The following is a 21687-nucleotide window of genomic DNA, read 5'->3' on the forward strand; positions in this document are numbered from 1 at the left end:
TAATGACTTCAACAAAGTCCTCAAACAATGCAGTTTAAGATCTCCATTTTTACCAATTTAATCCTTGTCCAATAGAACACATTAGTGCAGGGAGGAAAGGGTATATCCCCAATCAGTTAAAAAAGCGATACAATTTAGGGAGGATTTAAATCGATACAGCAAAATTTCTATCCGGATACTCTTTTTACATGCTGGGGGAGGTGTGCTTAAGATGTAGTACACAAAATAGTACATTATTGACAAATATTTTATAGTTTTATGTTTTTTTATTTTTAAATGTATTTATTTATATATATATATATATACAATTGTGTATATATATATAAACTCAATAATGAAAACAAAATAAAGAACAAAATAACTACAGAACTAAATAAAGAACAAAACAACTACAGAACTAAATCGCTTGTTGCAGAATCTCCCTGACATCATTACGGATCTTGGTCAAGAAGATTCTGTTTCCTCGTTTGTTAAAGTGCACCCCATCTGGAAGAAACACCTTCTCAAAGTGTCTGAGGGAGTGGTGCTCAACAACTCGACCACCAAAGCTTCCAGCGGCCTTCTTCAGGTACCTGTTGACCATCTTACGGTCAGCGTTGATCTTCACAGGCTTCCCGTATCTCCAGGCTTTACGCTCGTTTATGGCTGAGAAGACGATGGCCATGGAGGGGAAGGCCTTGTGCAGGTGGACCAGATCAGCCTCTATGTTGGCGGCATGTTCCGCTGGAGACACCAGTCCCAGATCGTTGCCTCCAGCGTGAACCACTAAAACGTCAGGGGGAGTCTGCTGGGCCAGCTCGGCGTAGAAACGGGGAATAACACCGTTCCATCTCAGGCCTCCTTTGCCAAACCAGTGGACTGTGGCATTCAGACCCAGATTGGGCCCGAACTCTTCGTGGGCCGCGTCCTCCGCTCGTCGGATGTAGCTGGACCCGATGATCCAGACTTTGGGCGGCGTCTCAACCACTTCAACCAGTCTTTTTGTGGAGGAGAAGTCTGAGGTTATTCTGAGGAGCGCCGTGTCAGAGATCCTCATCTTCTTGGGTGGACTTAAGTCAGAGGAGATGTCAGTGAAAGCCTCACTGTAGCACTGTTCATGTGAAGGTTTTTCTTCACAGACTCTCCTCATCTTTGTGGGTGGAGAGTCAGAGGAGATGTCAGTGAAAGCCTCACTGTAGCACCGTTTACGTGAAGGTTTTTCTTCACAGACTCGCCTCATCTTTGTGGGTGGAGATGTGGCGTCGGGGCTGCTCCTGGGGTTCAGGGTGTCATCAGTCAGTTTTCTCTTCATCGGTTGCTCCATGATGGATGGCGGTATCTAAGTAATGAACGAAAGATGTCTGTTTCTTCAGTTGGCTGTCAGAGATGGTCTTGTTTGAAACTCAGCTTGTGTCTCAGTGTGTCCAGAAACAAAATTCACTGAGAATTTAAAGGTTTTGAGTTCCAGAATTCCTGTCTACTGTGACATCATCTGACTTTATGACATCAGCGATTCGGAACCAAACACATCATCACGGCAGCTGAGCTAGCAGGCTGCCAATGAAGACAATGCAAATATCACACTGTACAAATATCTAACATAAACAGTTTCAGGATTATATGTACTGCAATACAAAATTAACTTAAATGTTGGACATAATGACTTCAACAAAGTCCTCAAACAATGCAGTTTAAGATCTCCATTTTTACCAATTTAATACTTGTCCAATAGAACACATTAGTGCAGGGAGGAAAGGGTATATCCCCAATCAGTTAAAAAAGCGATACAATTTAGGGAGGATTTAAATCGATACAGCAAAATTTCTATCCGGATACTCTTTTTACATGCTGGGGGAGGTGTGCTTAAGATGTAGTTTGTCACCAAAGTGGCACAACAAGCAGGAAAAGTCATCTGAATGCTGTCAGTAGTAGCTGCTTCCTGATTCCTCAAATCCTATCGTGGGTTGAGTGTATTGTTACATTCCTACATTAGTGTCTGTGTGAAGTCTTACTTGCTGAGCTTCTGAATCCAGCCTCTGACGCTTTCTGGAAGGGCTGTCTGGAAGGATGATTGTATCAGAGTCCGATGAACAGATGATAGCTGGGACTCAGGAGAGGCTACCATGGAGACAAATTCTAACCACAATTGGCAACAGGAGAAAAGGACATGTTACACATAGTTCCCTCATAAATCCATACCTTATCTAATGAAGAATAGAAGCTTCACTTGAGAATAAACTAGAAATAAAGATTCTCCTCTTGTTACTATTTGAGCAAATAGGTTAATAAAAATGACAAATTTAACTGGAACAAACCTCTTTCATATCTAATGGTTAGCACCCCAGTGGAAGGATACTTTACTATGTCCTCAAAAACATCATCATCCAACTCAGTCCCTGAACTGTCAACAACTTTGACACCTTCTGTTACAGCTGGGACACCAAATTTGGCAAATGCTAAGAAACAGGAACAAAAGCAGAAACCAAAAGGTCATTAGATATCTTTATTATAGAAATTAGTTTCAAATTGGTTATTTTTAAGCAAAAAATACAGCCAAAGTTGAAGGGTGTGGTTAAAACACACATATACACAAAAATAAGAAAAATAATCATTCCAAAACCTAATGACATGAAACTCCCATAATTTCCAGTAGGGCTACCACTTTCTCAAAAGATCAGGTGCCAACGAATGTCAAACGGTATATGCAATGCCAAAAACACAACACATCAAATCAAACATGACTTATGATATCTGTAATCATATCTGTTGTGGCATTTCTTTGTGCTAGTAAGCTAGCAGGTGACTCATCATAGTGTAAAGCAGCTGCTTTGTACAAAGTCTCTCTTTGCTAGTTACCTCACCATAAACAATGTAGAAATCAAAATATTTCCACATACTGCTTCTCAGATGTTTTGGTGTCATAATTGTGCGCTCTGGCCACCTATACTCACTAGTGTCTTCCTTTTGTTTTTTCATTGGGACAACGTATGGAAATTAGCCTTGTGCTAAATCCAGCATATTTACTGCAACCTTGTGTAAACTACTACGAGATTGTATGTTCATTAATGTGCACTGTCCCATCCAAATAAATAACTAAATAAATAAAATGAAAATTTTTTAGCAAACAACATAATATTACGAGCTTACTTTACTAGCAGGTCAACAGGGCAGGTAATAGGTCAAGCTCATCGTAAAGATTTACAGAGGCGTGTACTGGATCAGACAGCAAATTACATCACATCATCTGTTGGGCTCATAGACGCTACATTTTGAATTCAAACCTGTCATTAGAGTTAGACTCTAACTAACTCTAATGACAGTTAGACTGAACATTTGCTATAAAGTGAGGGCCCTCATCTCCAGTAAATCAGTTTTATAGAGCTAAATTCAGTTAATAGCACAGTTAAAGCTCCTTGTGGAATACTCACATTCACAATATCAAATTCTTACCTGCGTTCAAAAAGTCTGACCGATTTGGCTCTGTTATTCTAACAAATTTTTGGACATCACCAAGTTTCACTTTGAGTAGCATGTTCCCTGCAGAAAATATATAGCACATAAGCAGGATCAGCACAACACAATACAGCTAAAAATTTACATGCTCATTCTTATAATAAACAAAAACAAGAAAATAAGTTTGACAGTCTCATGTAGCAAGAGACTCACCAGTTCTAATTAAAGAGAGTCTTTATGGAGGTGAATGGTGTGCAACTTTTGATTAAAAAAAGGTTTCAAGCCACATGCAGCAGACAGTTGATAAGCTAACAACTAGGCTAACAACTCATCTTGCCTTAGGTAAAAACATCTTTACATCACAAAATCGTTTTAATAAATCACATGTCTCTATACAGCAATCACAAATGCCTCCTATCTAGAATTAAAACACACTTTACTATGATCAGCCCTGGCCACTTGTCTACATATTCTGACCTGAGGTTGTCATAAACTTGAATGGTTTGTCAACAACAAGCACTGTAGTTACATTAGTTTATTTTAAGGCTACAGAGACATTACTGTCAAGTAAAATTTACCACCCAACACACATTAGACAGAACTACATGACTAAGACATCACCACTCTCCTCGATTTAATGAGCTATCACCGTCTGCTTCACAGTCATTTTAATGGACAACGAACATAGTGTTTGCAGCTGAAAGAGTAATTCAACGTTAACACTAACACTACAGTGAAAACCGTTTTTTAGTCAATAAATAAGCCAAATATCAATCTGTTCGGTTGTACAATAACTAATTATGTAAAACTTACATATCAACTCCTCTGGTTCACTTACCGTTTGTACTTGCGACGCGGCCCGTGCGCGCAATGTAACCTGAGGTGGCTAATTAATCAAGCTAACGTTAGCTAATTTCGCCCCTCTCAAACTATGGAAACTATGCATGGTACACAACACAATCACTCTTCGGGCGTATATTAACCACATTCACCTTACCTCATGTCTAGTCAGACGCTATCTAGTTAGTTAATAAGTAAAATAACACTGGCACAATTAAGCTAGCATCCAATCGGTCACATTAGCCCTTCTAGAATTCGGTATTTTCAGATACTAAACCGCCAGAAAGTAACTGAAATGGTCAGTGAACAACAATATACAGTAATTCTGACATGCTGCTTCAGTTGAAATTCCAAATAATTAGTTTAGTAAGTAATGAGAAACTTACCGGACCCTTTCCACTTGGAGAAAATGGCGTCTTGAAAATTCTGACGGCTTTGAAAATGAGGCGGAGGTGGGCGGAGCTCTTCAGAGTACTGCTAACACCACCTCATTTAACTCCGGGAATTGACACCAACACTAGGGGGCGTTTTACTCCAGCTGTTGTTGAAATAACTCTGAGTCAATGCACTTTGACGCTGCATATTTAACACTGGGGAATTTACTGTCTATAATTTAATGATTTGAGAAAGAAGGACTGCACTGCACTTCGGTTATGTTCTAAATAAACATTAAATAAAGGTTTAAAATATAGCATTTTCGGATAATATGTGCCAACGCTGAGGAAGATCCAGGGATAAGAAATCCTTAACGATATCAGAGTATTTGGTGACACAAAATAGTACATTATTGACAAATATTTTATAGTTTTATGTTTTTTTATTTTTAAATGTATTTATTTTTTTTTATATATATATATATATATATATATATACAATTGTGTATATATATATATAAACTCAATAATGAAAACAAAATAAAGAACAAAATAACTACAGAACTAAATAAAGAACAAAACAACTACAGTCCTTAATTTATGGAGCAGCTCGCTGCAGAATTTCCCTGACGTCATCACGGATCTTGGTCAAGAAGATTCTGTTTCCTTGTTTGTTAAAGTGCACCCCATCCGGAAGAAACACCTTTTCAAAGTGTCTGAGGGAGTGGTGCTCAACAACTCGACCACCAAAGCTTCCAGCAACCTTCCTAATGTACTTGTTGACCATCTTACGGTCAGCGTTGATCTTCACAGGCTTCCCGTATCTCCAGGCTTTACGCTCGTTTATGGCTGAGAAGACGATGGCCATGGAGGGGAAGTCTTTGTGCAGGTGGACCAGATCAGCCTCTATGTTGGCGGCATGTTTCATCGGAGATACGAGTCCCAGATCGTTGCCTCCAGCGTGAACCACTAAAACGTCAGGGGGAGTCTGCTGGGCCAGCTCGGCATAGAAACGGGGAATAACACCGTTCCATCTCAGGCCTCCTTTGCCGAACCAGTGGACTGTGGCGTTCAGACCCAGATTGGCCCCGAACTCTTTGTGGGCCGCGTCCTCCGCTCGTCGAATGTAGCTGGACCCGATGATCCAGACTTTGGGTGGGGTCTCAACAACTTCAACCAGTCTTTTTGACGAGAAGTCTGAGGTTATTCTGAGGGGCGTCGTGTCAGAGATCCTCATCTTCTTGGGTGGACTTAAGTCAGAGGAGATGTCCGTGAAAGCCTCACTGTAGCGCCGTTTAAGTGAAGGTTTCTCTTCAAAGACTCTCCTCCTCTTTGTGGGTGGAGATGCGGTGTCGGGGCTACTCCTGAATCAGGATGTCAGTGAAAGCCTCACTGTAGCACCGTTTACGTGAAGGTTTTTCTTCACAGACTCGCCTCATCTTTGTGGGTGGAGATGTGGCGTCGGGGCTGCTCCTGGGGTTCAGGGTGTCATCAGTCAGTTTTCTCTTCATCGGTTGCTCCATGATGGATGGCGGTATCTAAGTAATGAACGAAAGATGTCTGTTTCTTCAGTTGGCTGTCAGAGATGGTCTTGTTTGAAACTCAGCTTGTGTCTCAGTGTGTCCAGAAACAAAATTCACTGAGAATTTAAAGGTTTTGAGTTCCAGAATTCCTGTCTACTGTGACATCATCTGACTTTATGACATCAGCGATTCGGAACCAAACACATCATCACGGCAGCTGAGCTAGCAGGCTGCCAATGAAGACAATGCAAATATCACACTGTACAAATATCTAACATAAACAGTTTCAGGATTATATGTACTGCAATAAGAAATTAACTTAAATGTTGGACATAATGACTTCAACAAAGTCCTCAAACAATGCAGTTTAAGATCTCCATTTTTACCAATTTAATACTTGTCCAATAGAACACATTAGTGCAGGGAGGAAAGGGTATATCCCCAATCAGTTAAAAAAGCGATACAATTTAGGGAGGATTTAAATCGATACAGCAAAATTTCTATCCGGATACTCTTTTTACATGCTGGGGGAGGTGTGCTTAAGATGTAGTTTGTCACCAAAGTGGCACAACAAGCAGGAAAAGTCATCTGAATGCTGTCAGTAGTAGCTGCTTCCTGATTCCTCAAATCCTATCGTGGGTTGAGTGTATTGTTACATTCCTACATTAGTGTCTGTGTGAAGTCTTACTTGCTGAGCTTCTGAATCCAGCCTCTGACGCTTTCTGGAAGGGCTGTCTGGAAGGATGATTGTATCAGAGTCCGATGAACAGATGATAGCTGGGACTCAGGAGAGGCTACCATGGAGACAAATTCTAACCACAATTGGCAACAGGAGAAAAGGACATGTTACACATAGTTCCCTCATAAATCCATACCTTATCTAATGAAGAATAGAAGCTTCACTTGAGAATAAACTAGAAATAAAGATTCTCCTCTTGTTACTATTTGAGCAAATAGGTTAATAAAAATGACAAATTTAACTGGAACAAACCTCTTTCATATCTAATGGTTAGCACCCCAGTGGAAGGATACTTTACTATGTCCTCAAAAACATCATCATCCAACTCAGTCCCTGAACTGTCAACAACTTTGACACCTTCTGTTACAGCTGGGACACCAAATTTGGCAAATGCTAAGAAACAGGAACAAAAGCAGAAACCAAAAGGTCATTAGATATCTTTATTATAGAAATTAGTTTCAAATTGGTTATTTTTAAGCAAAAAATACAGCCAAAGTTGAAGGGTGTGGTTAAAACACACATATACACAAAAATAAGAAAAATAATCATTCCAAAACCTAATGACATGAAACTCCCATAATTTCCAGTAGGGCTACCACTTTCTCAAAAGATCAGGTGCCAACGAATGTCAAACGGTATATGCAATGCCAAAAACACAACACATCAAATCAAACATGACTTATGATATCTGTAATCATATCTGTTGTGGCATTTCTTTGTGCTAGTAAGCTAGCAGGTGACTCATCATAGTGTAAAGCAGCTGCTTTGTACAAAGTCTCTCTTTGCTAGTTACCTCACCATAAACAATGTAGAAATCAAAATATTTCCACATACTGCTTCTCAGATGTTTTGGTGTCATAATTGTGCGCTCTGGCCACCTATACTCACTAGTGTCTTCCTTTTGTTTTTTCATTGGGACAACGTATGGAAATTAGCCTTGTGCTAAATCCAGCATATTTACTGCAACCTTGTGTAAACTACTACGAGATTGTATGTTCATTAATGTGCACTGTCCCATCCAAATAAATAACTAAATAAATAAAATGAAAATTTTTTAGCAAACAACATAATATTACGAGCTTACTTTACTAGCAGGTCAACAGGGCAGGTAATAGGTCAAGCTCATCGTAAAGATTTACAGAGGCGTGTACTGGATCAGACAGCAAATTACATCACATCATCTGTTGGGCTCATAGACGCTACATTTTGAATTCAAACCTGTCATTAGAGTTAGACTCTAACTAACTCTAATGACAGTTAGACTGAACATTTGCTATAAAGTGAGGGCCCTCATCTCCAGTAAATCAGTTTTATAGAGCTAAATTCAGTTAATAGCACAGTTAAAGCTCCTTGTGGAATACTCACATTCACAATATCAAATTCTTACCTGCGTTCAAAAAGTCTGACCGATTTGGCTCTGTTATTCTAACAAATTTTTGGACATCACCAAGTTTCACTTTGAGTAGCATGTTCCCTGCAGAAAATATATAGCACATAAGCAGGATCAGCACAACACAATACAGCTAAAAATTTACATGCTCATTCTTATAATAAACAAAAACAAGAAAATAAGTTTGACAGTCTCATGTAGCAAGAGACTCACCAGTTCTAATTAAAGAGAGTCTTTATGGAGGTGAATGGTGTGCAACTTTTGATTAAAAAAAGGTTTCAAGCCACATGCAGCAGACAGTTGATAAGCTAACAACTAGGCTAACAACTCATCTTGCCTTAGGTAAAAACATCTTTACATCACAAAATCGTTTTAATAAATCACATGTCTCTATACAGCAATCACAAATGCCTCCTATCTAGAATTAAAACACACTTTACTATGATCAGCCCTGGCCACTTGTCTACATATTCTGACCTGAGGTTGTCATAAACTTGAATGGTTTGTCAACAACAAGCACTGTAGTTACATTAGTTTATTTTAAGGCTACAGAGACATTACTGTCAAGTAAAATTTACCGCCCAACACACATTAGACAGAACTACATGACTAAGACATCACCACTCTCCTCGATTTAATGAGCTATCACCGTCTGCTTCACAGTCATTTTAATGGACAACGAACATAGTGTTTGCAGCTGAAAGAGTAATTCAACGTTAACACTAACACTACAGTGAAAACCGTTTTTTAGTCAATAAATAAGCCAAATATCAATCTGTTCGGTTGTACAATAACTAATTATGTAAAACTTACATATCAACTCCTCTGGTTCACTTACCGTTTGTACTTGCGACGCGGCCCGTGCGCGCAATGTAACCTGAGGTGGCTAATTAATCAAGCTAACGTTAGCTAATTTCGCCCCTCTCAAACTATGGAAACTATGCATGGTACACAACACAATCACTCTTCGGGCGTATATTAACCACATTCACCTTACCTCATGTCTAGTCAGACGCTATCTAGTTAGTTAATAAGTAAAATAACACTGGCACAATTAAGCTAGCATCCAATCGGTCACATTAGCCCTTCTAGAATTCGGTATTTTCAGATACTAAACCGCCAGAAAGTAACTGAAATGGTCAGTGAACAACAATATACAGTAATTCTGACATGCTGCTTCAGTTGAAATTCCAAATAATTAGTTTAGTAAGTAATGAGAAACTTACCGGACCCTTTCCACTTGGAGAAAATGGCGTCTTGAAAATTCTGACGGCTTTGAAAATGAGGCGGAGGTGGGCGGAGCTCTTCAGAGTACTGCTAACACCACCTCATTTAACTCCGGGAATTGACACCAACACTAGGGGGCGTTTTACTCCAGCTGTTGTTGAAATAACTCTGAGTCAATGCACTTTGACGCTGCATATTTAACACTGGGGAATTTACTGTCTATAATTTAATGATTTGAGAAAGAAGGACTGCACTGCACTTCGGTTATGTTCTAAATAAACATTAAATAAAGGTTTAAAATATAGCATTTTCGGATAATATGTGCCAACGCTGAGGAAGATCCAGGGATAAGAAATCCTTAACGATATCAGAGTATTTGGTGACACAAAATAGTACATTATTGACAAATATTTTATAGTTTTATGTTTTTTTATTTTTAAATGTATTTATTTTTTTATATATATATATATATATATACAATTGTGTGTATATATATATAAACTCAATAATGAAAACAAAATAAAGAACAAAATAACTACAGAACTAAATAAAGAACAAAACAACTACAGAACTAAATCGCTTGTTGCAGAATCTCCCTGACATCATTACGGATCTTGGTCAAGAAGATTCTGTTTCCTCGTTTGTTAAAGTGCACCCCATCTGGAAGAAACACCTTCTCAAAGTGTCTGAGGGAGTGGTGCTCAACAACTCGACCACCAAAGCTTCCAGCGGCCTTCTTCAGGTACCTGTTGACCATCTTACGGTCAGCGTTGATCTTCACAGGCTTCCCGTATCTCCAGGCTTTACGCTCGTTTATGGCTGAGAAGACGATGGCCATGGAGGGGAAGGCCTTGTGCAGGTGGACCAGATCAGCCTCTATGTTGGCGGCATGTTCCGCTGGAGACACCAGTCCCAGATCGTTGCCTCCAGCGTGAACCACTAAAACGTCAGGGGGAGTCTGCTGGGCCAGCTCGGCGTAGAAACGGGGAATAACACCGTTCCATCTCAGGCCTCCTTTGCCAAACCAGTGGACTGTGGCATTCAGACCCAGATTGGGCCCGAACTCTTCGTGGGCCGCGTCCTCCGCTCGTCGGATGTAGCTGGACCCGATGATCCAGACTTTGGGCGGCGTCTCAACCACTTCAACCAGTCTTTTTGTGGAGGAGAAGTCTGAGGTTATTCTGAGGAGCGCCGTGTCAGAGATCCTCATCTTCTTGGGTGGACTTAAGTCAGAGGAGATGTCAGTGAAAGCCTCACTGTAGCACTGTTCATGTGAAGGTTTTTCTTCACAGACTCTCCTCATCTTTGTGGGTGGAGAGTCAGAGGAGATGTCAGTGAAAGCCTCACTGTAGCACCGTTTACGTGAAGGTTTTTCTTCACAGACTCGCCTCATCTTTGTGGGTGGAGATGTGGCGTCGGGGCTGCTCCTGGGGTTCAGGGTGTCATCAGTCAGTTTTCTCTTCATCGGTTGCTCCATGATGGATGGCGGTATCTAAGTAATGAACGAAAGATGTCTGTTTCTTCAGTTGGCTGTCAGAGATGGTCTTGTTTGAAACTCAGCTTGTGTCTCAGTGTGTCCAGAAACAAAATTCACTGAGAATTTAAAGGTTTTGAGTTCCAGAATTCCTGTCTACTGTGACATCATCTGACTTTATGACATCAGCGATTCGGAACCAAACACATCATCACGGCAGCTGAGCTAGCAGGCTGCCAATGAAGACAATGCAAATATCACACTGTACAAATATCTAACATAAACAGTTTCAGGATTATATGTACTGCAATACAAAATTAACTTAAATGTTGGACATAATGACTTCAACAAAGTCCTCAAACAATGCAGTTTAAGATCTCCATTTTTACCAATTTAATCCTTGTCCAATAGAACACATTAGTGCAGGGAGGAAAGGGTATATCCCCAATCAGTTAAAAAAGCGATACAATTTAGGGAGGATTTAAATCGATACAGCAAAATTTCTATCCGGATACTCTTTTTACATGCTGGGGGAGGTGTGCTTAAGATGTAGTTTGTCACCAAAGTGGCACAACAAGCAGGAAAAGTCATCTGAATGCTGTCAGTAGTAGCTGCTTCCTGATTCCTCAAATCCTATCGTGGGTTGAGTGTATTGTTACATTCCTACATTAGTGTCTGTGTGAAGTCTTACTTGCTGAGCTTCTGAATCCAGCCTCTGACGCTTTCTGGAAGGGCTGTCTGGAAGGATGATTGTATCAGAGTCCGATGAACAGATGATAGCTGGGACTCAGGAGAGGCTACCATGGAGACAAATTCTAACCACAATTGGCAACAGGAGAAAAGGACACGTTACACATAGTTCCCTCATGAATCCATACCTTATCTAATGAAGAATAGAAGCTTCACTTGAGAATAAACTAGAAATAAAGATTCTCCTCTTGTTACTATTTGAGCAAATAGGTTAATAAAAATGACAAATTTAACTGGAACAAACCTCTTTCATATCTAATGGTTAGCACCCCAGTGGAAGGATACTTTACTATGTCCTCAAAAACATCATCATCCAACTCAGTCCCTGAACTGTCAACAACTTTGACACCTTCTGTTACAGCTGGGACACCAAATTTGGCAAATGCTAAGAAACAGGAACAAAAGCAGAAACCAAAAGGTCATTAGATATCTTTATTATAGAAATTAGTTTCAAATTGGTTATTTTTAAGCAAAAAATACAGCCAAAGTTGAAGGGTGTGGTTAAAACACACATATACACAAAAATAAGAAAAATAATCATTCCAAAACCTAATGACATGAAACTCCCATAATTTCCAGTAGGGCTACCACTTTCTCAAAAGATCAGGTGCCAACGAATGTCAAACGGTATATGCAATGCCAAAAACACAACACATCAAATCAAACATGACTTATGATATCTGTAATCATATCTGTTGTGGCATTTCTTTGTGCTAGTAAGCTAGCAGGTGACTCATCATAGTGTAAAGCAGCTGCTTTGTACAAAGTCTCTCTTTGCTAGTTACCTCACCATAAACAATGTAGAAATCAAAATATTTCCACATACTGCTTCTCAGATGTTTTGGTGTCATAATTGTGCGCTCTGGCCACCTATACTCACTAGTGTCTTCCTTTTGTTTTTTCATTGGGACAACGTATGGAAATTAGCCTTGTGCTAAATCCAGCATATTTACTGCAACCTTGTGTAAACTACTACGAGATTGTATGTTCATTAATGTGCACTGTCCCATCCAAATAAATAACTAAATAAATAAAATGAAAATTTTTTAGCAAACAACATAATATTACGAGCTTACTTTACTAGCAGGTCAACAGGGCAGGTAATAGGTCAAGCTCATCGTAAAGATTTACAGAGGCGTGTACTGGATCAGACAGCAAATTACATCACATCATCTGTTGGGCTCATAGACGCTACATTTTGAATTCAAACCTGTCATTAGAGTTAGACTCTAACTAACTCTAATGACAGTTAGACTGAACATTTGCTATAAAGTGAGGGCCCTCATCTCCAGTAAATCAGTTTTATAGAGCTAAATTCAGTTAATAGCACAGTTAAAGCTCCTTGTGGAATACTCACATTCACAATATCAAATTCTTACCTGCGTTCAAAAAGTCTGACCGATTTGGCTCTGTTATTCTAACAAATTTTTGGACATCACCAAGTTTCACTTTGAGTAGCATGTTCCCTGCAGAAAATATATAGCACATAAGCAGGATCAGCACAACACAATACAGCTAAAAATTTACATGCTCATTCTTATAATAAACAAAAACAAGAAAATAAGTTTGACAGTCTCATGTAGCAAGAGACTCACCAGTTCTAATTAAAGAGAGTCTTTATGGAGGTGAATGGTGTGCAACTTTTGATTAAAAAAAAGGTTTCAAGCCACATGCAGCAGACAGTTGATAAGCTAACAACTAGGCTAACAACTCATCTTGCCTTAGGTAAAAACATCTTTACATCACAAAATCGTTTTAATAAATCACATGTCTCTATACAGCAATCACAAATGCCTCCTATCTAGAATTAAAACACACTTTACTATGATCAGCCCTGGCCACTTGTCTACATATTCTGACCTGAGGTTGTCATAAACTTGAATGGTTTGTCAACAACAAGCACTGTAGTTACATTAGTTTATTTTAAGGCTACAGAGACATTACTGTCAAGTAAAATTTACCGCCCAACACACATTAGACAGAACTACATGACTAAGACATCACCACTCTCCTCGATTTAATGAGCTATCACCGTCTGCTTCACAGTCATTTTAATGGACAACGAACATAGTGTTTGCAGCTGAAAGAGTAATTCAACGTTAACACTACAGTGAAAACCGTTTTTTAGTCAATAAATAAGCCAAATATCAATCTGTTCGGTTGTACAATAACTAATTATGTAAAACTTACATATCAACTCCTCTGGTTCACTTACCGTTTGTACTTGCGACGCGGCCCGTGCGCGCAATGTAACCTGAGGTGGCTAATTAATCAAGCTAACGTTAGCTAATTTCGCCCTTCTCAAACTATGGAAACTATGCATGGTACACAACACAATCACTCTTCGGGCGTATATTAACCACATTCACCTTACCTCATGTCTAGTCAGACGCTATCTAGTTAGTTAATAAGTAAAATAACACTGGCACAATTAAGCTAGCATCCAATCGGTCACATTAGCCCTTCTAGAATTCGGTATTTTCAGATACTAAACCGCCAGAAAGTAACTGAAATGGTCAGTGAACAACAATATACAGTAATTCTGACATGCTGCTTCAGTTGAAATTCCAAATAATTAGTTTAGTAAGTAATGAGAAACTTACCGGACCCTTTCCACTTGGAGAAAATGGCGTCTTGAAAATTCTGACGGCTTTGAAAATGAGGCGGAGGTGGGCGGAGCTCTTCAGAGTACTGCTAACACCACCTCATTTAACTCCGGGAATTGACACCAACACTAGGGGGCGTTTTACTCCAGCTGTTGTTGAAATAACTCTGAGTCAATGCACTTTGACGCTGCATATTTAACACTGGGGAATTTACTGTCTATAATTTAATGATTTGAGAAAGAAGGACTGCACTGCACTTCGGTTATGTTCTAAATAAACATTAAATAAAGGTTTAAAATATAGCATTTTCGGATAATATGTGCCAACGCTGAGGAAGATCCAGGGATAAGAAATCCTTAACGATATCAGAGTATTTGGTGACACAAAATCGTACATTATTGACAAATATTTTATAGTTTTATGTTTTTTTATTTTTAAATGTATTTATTTATATATATATATATATATATATATATACAATTGTGTATATATATATAAACTCAATAATGAAAACAAAATAAAGAACAAAATAACTACAGAACTAAATAAAGAACAAAACAACTACAGAACTAAATCGCTTGTTGCAGAATCTCCCTGACATCATTACGGATCTTGGTCAAGAAGATTCTGTTTCCTCGTTTGTTAAAGTGCACCCCATCTGGAAGAAACACCTTCTCAAAGTGTCTGAGGGAGTGGTGCTCAACAACTCGACCACCAAAGCTTCCAGCGGCCTTCTTCAGGTACCTGTTGACCATCTTACGGTCAGCGTTGATCTTCACAGGCTTCCCGTATCTCCAGGCTTTACGCTCGTTTATGGCTGAGAAGACGATGGCCATGGAGGGGAAGGCCTTGTGCAGGTGGACCAGATCAGCCTCTATGTTGGCGGCATGTTCCGCTGGAGACACCAGTCCCAGATCGTTGCCTCCAGCGTGAACCACTAAAACGTCAGGGGGAGTCTGCTGGGCCAGCTCGGCGTAGAAACGGGGAATAACACCGTTCCATCTCAGGCCTCCTTTGCCAAACCAGTGGACTGTGGCATTCAGACCCAGATTGGGCCCGAACTCTTCGTGGGCCGCGTCCTCCGCTCGTCGGATGTAGCTGGACCCGATGATCCAGACTTTGGGCGGCGTCTCAACCACTTCAACCAGTCTTTTTGTGGAGGAGAAGTCTGAGGTTATTCTGAGGAGCGCCGTGTCAGAGATCCTCATCTTCTTGGGTGGACTTAAGTCAGAGGAGATGTCAGTGAAAGCCTCACTGTAGCACTGTTCATGTGAAGGTTTTTCTTCACAGACTCTCCTCATCTTTGCGGGTGGAGAGTCAGAGGAGATGTCAGTGAAAGCCTCACTGTAGCACCGTTTACGTGAAGGTTTTTCTTCACAGACTCGCCTCATCTTTGTGGGTGGAGATGTGGCGTCGGGGCTGCTCCTGGGGTTCAGGGTGTCATCAGTCAGTTTTCTCTTCATCGGTTGCTCCATGATGGATGGCGGTATCTAAGTAATGAACGAAAGATGTCTGTTTCTTCAGTTGGCTGTCAGAGATGGTCTTGTTTGAAACTCAGCTTGTGTCTCAGTGTGTCCAGAAACAAAATTCACTGAGAATTTAAAGGTTTTGAGTTCCAGAATTCCTGTCTACTGTGACATCATCTGACTTTATGACATCAGCGATTCGGAACCAAACACATCATCACGGCAGCTGAGCTAGCAGGCTGCCAATGAAGACAATGCAAATGTCACACTGTACAAATATCTAACATAAACAGTTTCAGGATTATATGTACTGCAATACAAAATTAACTTAAATGTTGGACATAATGACTTCAACAAAGTCCTCAAACAATGCAGTTTAAGATCTCCATTTTTACCAATTTAATCCTTGTCCAATAGAACACATTAGTGCAGGGAGGAAAGGGTATATCCCCAATCAGTTAAAAAAGCGATACAATTTAGGGAGGATTTAAATCGATACAGCAAAATTTCTATCCGGATACTCTTTTTACATGCTGGGGGAGGTGTGCTTAAGATGTAGTTTGTCACCAAAGTGGCACAACAAGCAGGAAAAGTCATCTGAATGCTGTCAGTAGTAGCTGCTTCCTGATTCCTCAAATCCTATCGTGGGTTGAGTGTATTGTTACATTCCTACATTAGTGTAACCGTCATTTCAGAGCACTTTAACCGCTGACAATACTTTTTTTTTTTTTTTTTTTTTTTTTTAAAAGGAAGTAACGGGATCCGACCTGGTCAAAACAAACAATATATTTGTGTGATTTGTGTGACGGTTAGGACGTGGATGACTGAACGAGTTTTTACAGTTTTCTGAGTGACTAGTTTAAACAACGTGGTCTCAGTTTGTTCCGATGTATTTTAGCAAATCAAGCTAATGTGCTGCATGTTGTTATGATGGGAGGCTGCTGAGGGTCTGAGTGTTTCTGAGAACAAACCCGAGTTAAACCTGAAGTTCTGCTCTGGATCTGTTCCACTGAACACACAAACTAACACACAACACAGCAGTGGACGTGCTTCTATGTTGTGGGTTTTATTGGTGAGACAATAAATAGTTTTCTGACTCGTTCTTAACCAGGCAGCCTGTGTTAAGTTGTGATTATCCCCAGTTGACATGGACGTGTTTCCTGAACAATCACCAGGTGTTAAACACCTGGCAGTATGGCAGTGATCTATGTAGATGAAGCAGGATGTTTGTAGAGCTGATCGGTAGCACGATGAGTAAAACGGTGGTCTCGTAATTTTATCGCTGGATTACGTGGGTTCGAATCCTCTCACCGTACTTGAAAAATACGTGTTTTTTATTTCGGCCCACACATTTCTTTTTACTGTCTGTAGATGATATTTACATGGATATAGACTTTGTTAAGTAGTGATGCCGACGTTTTTCGGCGAGGTCTTCTTTATCTGGTATCTTTATTTCACGTAAATCCAGGTCTGATCGTGACGAATCTGCGGACGAAACATCTGGAGACGGAAACTATCGCCAGTTAACCTGATCACCAGTTAAACTGGAACACCGGTGCGACGGCTCTCCAAAAGTTTCGATTTTACGCAAAAATAATCCTCCAGAACTGGCTTCAGATGTGACTGATCTGCTTTTGGTTGAACACAAAGATAAAACTACAGAGATAGAAGCTGTGCCCCAGAGGTAAGATGACATTTCTTCATTTAAATCTATTATTATGTCCCATCTGCTTTTAAACTACATGTACTATTCAGCCAAAGTTACTGATTTGAACTAGTGCAAAAATGAGGGAAAATGGATTTTTCCTGTCTTTTTTTTTGTAATTTTCCTACCAGGTGTTAAACTGAACTTGGCCATAATAATCTCATAAATGAAAGTAGCTCCACTTGTTTTGGACGAGAATCAGCTGGAAGTTTCCTGAAGTATCAGTTACTGGTGCTCATAAAATCAGCTGATGGCTGCCATGATACTTGTTTTTACCAGCAGTTTATCTAAACCTCCTCAGGTCAGAGGTTTTTAAACCACATTTAGTAAATCAGTCCATTTTTAACAGTCTCTTCAGAAAGCATTCACTCAATTCCAGAAATTATTGTGTAGTAAATTCAATTTTAAATGAATAAAAGTGGATTTTTTTACTTATTATTCTACAATTTGTAACCCATAATGACAAAATGAAAGTAATTTAGATTATATTCATGTGGCACTTCTCTGAACAAAACTTCTTTACAAAAGCAAACATTTAAGAAGACTATTAACTCTTGATAAAAAAAAAAATCTGTGAAAAATAAACAGCTGAAGAGCATGAAAATAGAGACCACTATGATCATGCAATCATAAAGGCTTTATGATAAAAGAATGTTTTAAGAGTTTAAAAGAGATGTTGCTCATCTGATTCAAATTTATCCCATTTCACAGTTATTAAGAAACTGCTTACTCCAGGAAATACTGAAAGTTTTAAGTATAGTTTATAATCTCACCACAGTTCCCTGGACTCCATAGCTGAATGTGGCCTTACACAGGTGTGAGCTTTTTCTAAATTGTCCAATCAAATCAAGCAGCCACAGGTGGCAGCTAAGATCTCAAGGAGGAGCAAAGCAAGCAGGACACAGCTGACTGCAATTTAGAGCCACAGCAAAGAGTCTGAATAGTTTTGTAAATGGAAAATCCTTGATATTTAATAAATTTGGTAAAATTAAAAAATATATGCTTTCATTTTGTCATTATAGGCTATTTAGGATTAATTGATGAAGAAAAATGCCACTTTCATTAATTTAAAATACAATTAGGATGCAATAAAATGTCCAAAAAGTATAAGGATATGAAAGCTTCATGAGCCCCCACGCCCACCCCGGAGCCGGCACGTCCAGGATGCAGGGCGCCCACCCCGCAGCACCACCGAGACCCCACCCACCCCACTACTCCCCAGGACAGCACCGGGCCCGGACAGAAGCCCCCAGCCAGCAGAAACTAATCTCCAGTGGCGGCACACAGGCAAGTACCAAGGCCTGTGCCCAGATGAACCAGAGCCACCCCCCCAGAGAGACCACCAGGCCCCCATGCCAGACCCCCAGGCAGCGGAGGGCCCCAAACCCCCCCAGGGGAGGGAGAGGGACGAGGACGAGCGGCCAGGCAGGAGAGGAGGAGGGAAGCAGAGCAGGAAGGGACAGGGGTGCGACCGGAGGGCCGACCCACCCCAAACCCCAGGGCCAGCCAGGGCGCCCCAGAAGAGACCAGCCGCCGCCACCCCCAAGGCCCCGGGAGAGTGCACAGACCCAGCAGACCCAGGGCTCAAAGGGAGAGACACCGGGGACACCCACCCCCAGGCAGAGGGGCCCGAGCCACGCTGGCCCCGCAGAGCCAGAGAGCAACCCCAGGAGCAATAGAGAAAGGACACCACTAGTGCATGCACACAGCCTTGAAGTCCATGGTGCCATCCTACTTAAAAAGGTAGAGGGTTAATAAACTGAAATAAAGCAGACAGAAGTCAGACCATACAAACAGACAGAATAATAATTACAATTTTTATGAGGGAAGTGGCATACGCCCACATACAAGCGGAGGCTATAGATTAATATTTATTGATTTAATAAATGGAGACCATTTTTCTTTGAAGGAGTCCAATTGTTTTTTCTGATAGCAGATATTCTCTCAAGTGAAATGTGTTCTGTGAGGAGGTTCAGCCAATGGGTGATGCTGAGGGCTTTCTTATCTTTCCAGTTAACTAAAATAGGTTTTTTGGCGATGGCGATAGCTGCAAGTGTGGGTTGGATATGAATGTCTGGAAGGGCTGTTTGCGTTAGATCACCAATTAGGCAAACGTTCGGGGAATGCGGAATCCCGCAGTCCAAAATATTGGAGAGTTTCTGTGTGATCGTTACCCAGAATTGATAGACGGGTGTACAAAGCCACAGAGCGTGAAAGTAAGTGTCCGTCATGTTTTGGGTGCATTGCGTACATGTGTCTGAGCGCGAGAAGCCCATTTTATACAGTTTATATTGTGTTATATGCGTTCTGTGAAGCACCTTAAATTGGATCAATTGTAAGTTGGTGTTTTTAGTCATTTTAAATGTGTTTTCACAGATCTGGGTCCAAAAATCAGAGTCAAAAGATTTGGATACGTCTTTTTCCCTTTTTTGAGTTGGTAGGTGTATAGAGTGTGTCTTTGAGAGTAAACTATAAATTTTTGAGAGATTCTTTTTATTTCTTGGAGACAGTTTCACAATGTATTTGACAAATTCAGGTGGCTGTAAATCCGTTGGCTGTAAAGTAGTCTGAAGCGATGGAATTCTACTTGTAATCGTCTTCTTTACCTGTAGGTACTGAAGAAAATTTCCATTTCTTATTTCAAATGTTTGGAATAAGTTTATATATGTCCTAAATGTGTTATCATCCAGAAGGTGATGGAGGTGAGTGACTCCTCTCTCTGCCCATGTGCTGAAATAAAGAGCTATTTTGTTGTTTGCAGAATCAGGGTTGTGCCAGATTGGGGAGAGTATACTGTGTTTTAATTGGGAGCCTGTGATTTCCAGTGCTTTCCACCAAGCAGACAAGGTGGAAGCAATCATAGGGTTCTTGAAGCAGGAATGATGTTTAAGGGCAGAAGTGATACAGGGAAGGTCAGAGATTTTGATCTGGTTACAATCTAACTGTTCTAGTTCCAGCCAGGAGTTATATTCTTCATGTGGATGTATCCATTTGGTGAGATATTGTATTTGGTTGGATAAATAATAATACATGAAGTTGGGAGCCTCCAGTCCCCCTTCAGATTTATTCTTCTGGAGGGTAGTCAAACTGATTTTAGCCTTTTTATTCTTTGAGTAGAATTTACCAATAGCAGAGTCTAACGATTGGAACCACTTTGATGTGGGTTTAAATGGAATCATGGAGAAGAGGTAGTTGATTTTAGGTAATATTTTCATTTTGACTGTAGCTATTCGTCCCAAAAGGGAGATGGGGAGGTTGTTCCAACGCCTCAGATCATCACAGACTTTGTCCAAAAGTGGAGTGAAGTTCAGGTGAACTAATTCTGAGAGTTTGGAGGAAATATTTATGCCCAGATATCTGATGTTGCCAGTAGGAAAAGAATAATGCGAGTTTTGAACTGCGGGATTCCACGAGTTATCTGTTAAAGGTAATATAATTGATTTTGACCAGTTGACGGAGTAGTCTGAAAGACGCGAGAAGGTTGTGATGAGGTTAAATACTTCCTTTACTGAAGTTTTGGGTTCTTGTAGATAAAGTAAGATGTCATCTGCGTATAGGTTAATTTTATGTTCAGACTCCAGAGCGCAGATACCTTTGATATCGGTGTTCTGACGTACAGCTGTTGCTAATGGTTCGATAAAGATCGCAAACAATAAGGGAGAGAGTGGGCATCCCTGTCTCGTTCCCCTTTGCAGACTGAAGCTTTGTGAAGTGATCCCATTAGTGGTGACTGTAGCCTTGGGTGAGTTATACAGAGCTGATACCCACTGGATAAACGATTCTCCGAAGCCAAATTTGTGGAGCACAGCAAAGAGAAAGGACCAATTAACTTTGTCAAAGGCTTTTTCTGCGTCCAGTGACATAACAATAGCTTCTTTGTTGTGGCGTTGCGTCAAAGAGATTAGATTTAGAAGTCTTCTGATATTGTTGGTGGAGTGTCGGCCATTTATAAATCCTGTTTGATCGCTGTGAATTATTGACGGGATGATTTTCTCCAGCCTAGAGGCGAGAGCTTTTGAGATAATTTTGATGTCGGTGTTGATTAGTGACAGAGGTCGATAACTAGAGGGAAGCGTAGGATCTTTGTCTGGTTTCAATAATAATTTAATTGCAGCTGTATTCATGTGTGGACTGATATAACCATTATTTTTAATCTCTGTC

At 40.3% G+C, this 21687-nt stretch overlaps 2 protein-coding genes across 2 annotated transcripts; both read right to left on the minus strand.

Annotated features, from left to right (window-relative positions):
* Nucleotides 1-327: 327 nt before the first annotated feature.
* LOC129350063 (uncharacterized) lies at nt 328-5058 on the minus strand. The gene is made up of 4 exons (XM_055015469.1): nt 3430-5058; nt 2295-2435; nt 1992-2115; nt 328-1318 (listed from the first exon to the last, which is right to left on the minus strand). The coding sequence occupies exon 4, from the start codon at nt 1301-1303 to the stop codon at nt 398-400; it is 906 nt and encodes a 301-aa protein (XP_054871444.1). The 5' UTR covers nt 1304-1318; nt 1992-2115; nt 2295-2435; nt 3430-5058; the 3' UTR covers nt 328-397.
* Nucleotides 5059-10034: 4976 nt separating this feature from the next.
* Nucleotides 10035-13424, minus strand: LOC129349988 (uncharacterized). The gene is made up of 4 exons (XM_055015010.1): nt 13129-13424; nt 11994-12134; nt 11691-11814; nt 10035-11017 (listed from the first exon to the last, which is right to left on the minus strand). The coding sequence occupies exon 4, from the start codon at nt 11000-11002 to the stop codon at nt 10097-10099; it is 906 nt and encodes a 301-aa protein (XP_054870985.1). The 5' UTR covers nt 11003-11017; nt 11691-11814; nt 11994-12134; nt 13129-13424; the 3' UTR covers nt 10035-10096.
* Nucleotides 13425-21687: the final 8263 nt, after the last annotated feature.

The sequence above is a fragment of the Amphiprion ocellaris genome, chromosome 11, assembly GCF_022539595.1.
Source record: "Amphiprion ocellaris isolate individual 3 ecotype Okinawa chromosome 11, ASM2253959v1, whole genome shotgun sequence".
Lineage (NCBI taxonomy): Eukaryota > Metazoa > Chordata > Actinopteri > Pomacentridae > Amphiprion > Amphiprion ocellaris.

What these genes read in the sequence shown, in the direction of transcription:
- LOC129350063 (XM_055015469.1), bottom strand. Translation starts at nt 1,303, where the DNA reads ATGGAGCAACCGATGAAGAGAAAACTGACTGATGACACCCTGAACCCC.
- LOC129349988 (XM_055015010.1), bottom strand. Translation starts at nt 11,002, where the DNA reads ATGGAGCAACCGATGAAGAGAAAACTGACTGATGACACCCTGAACCCC.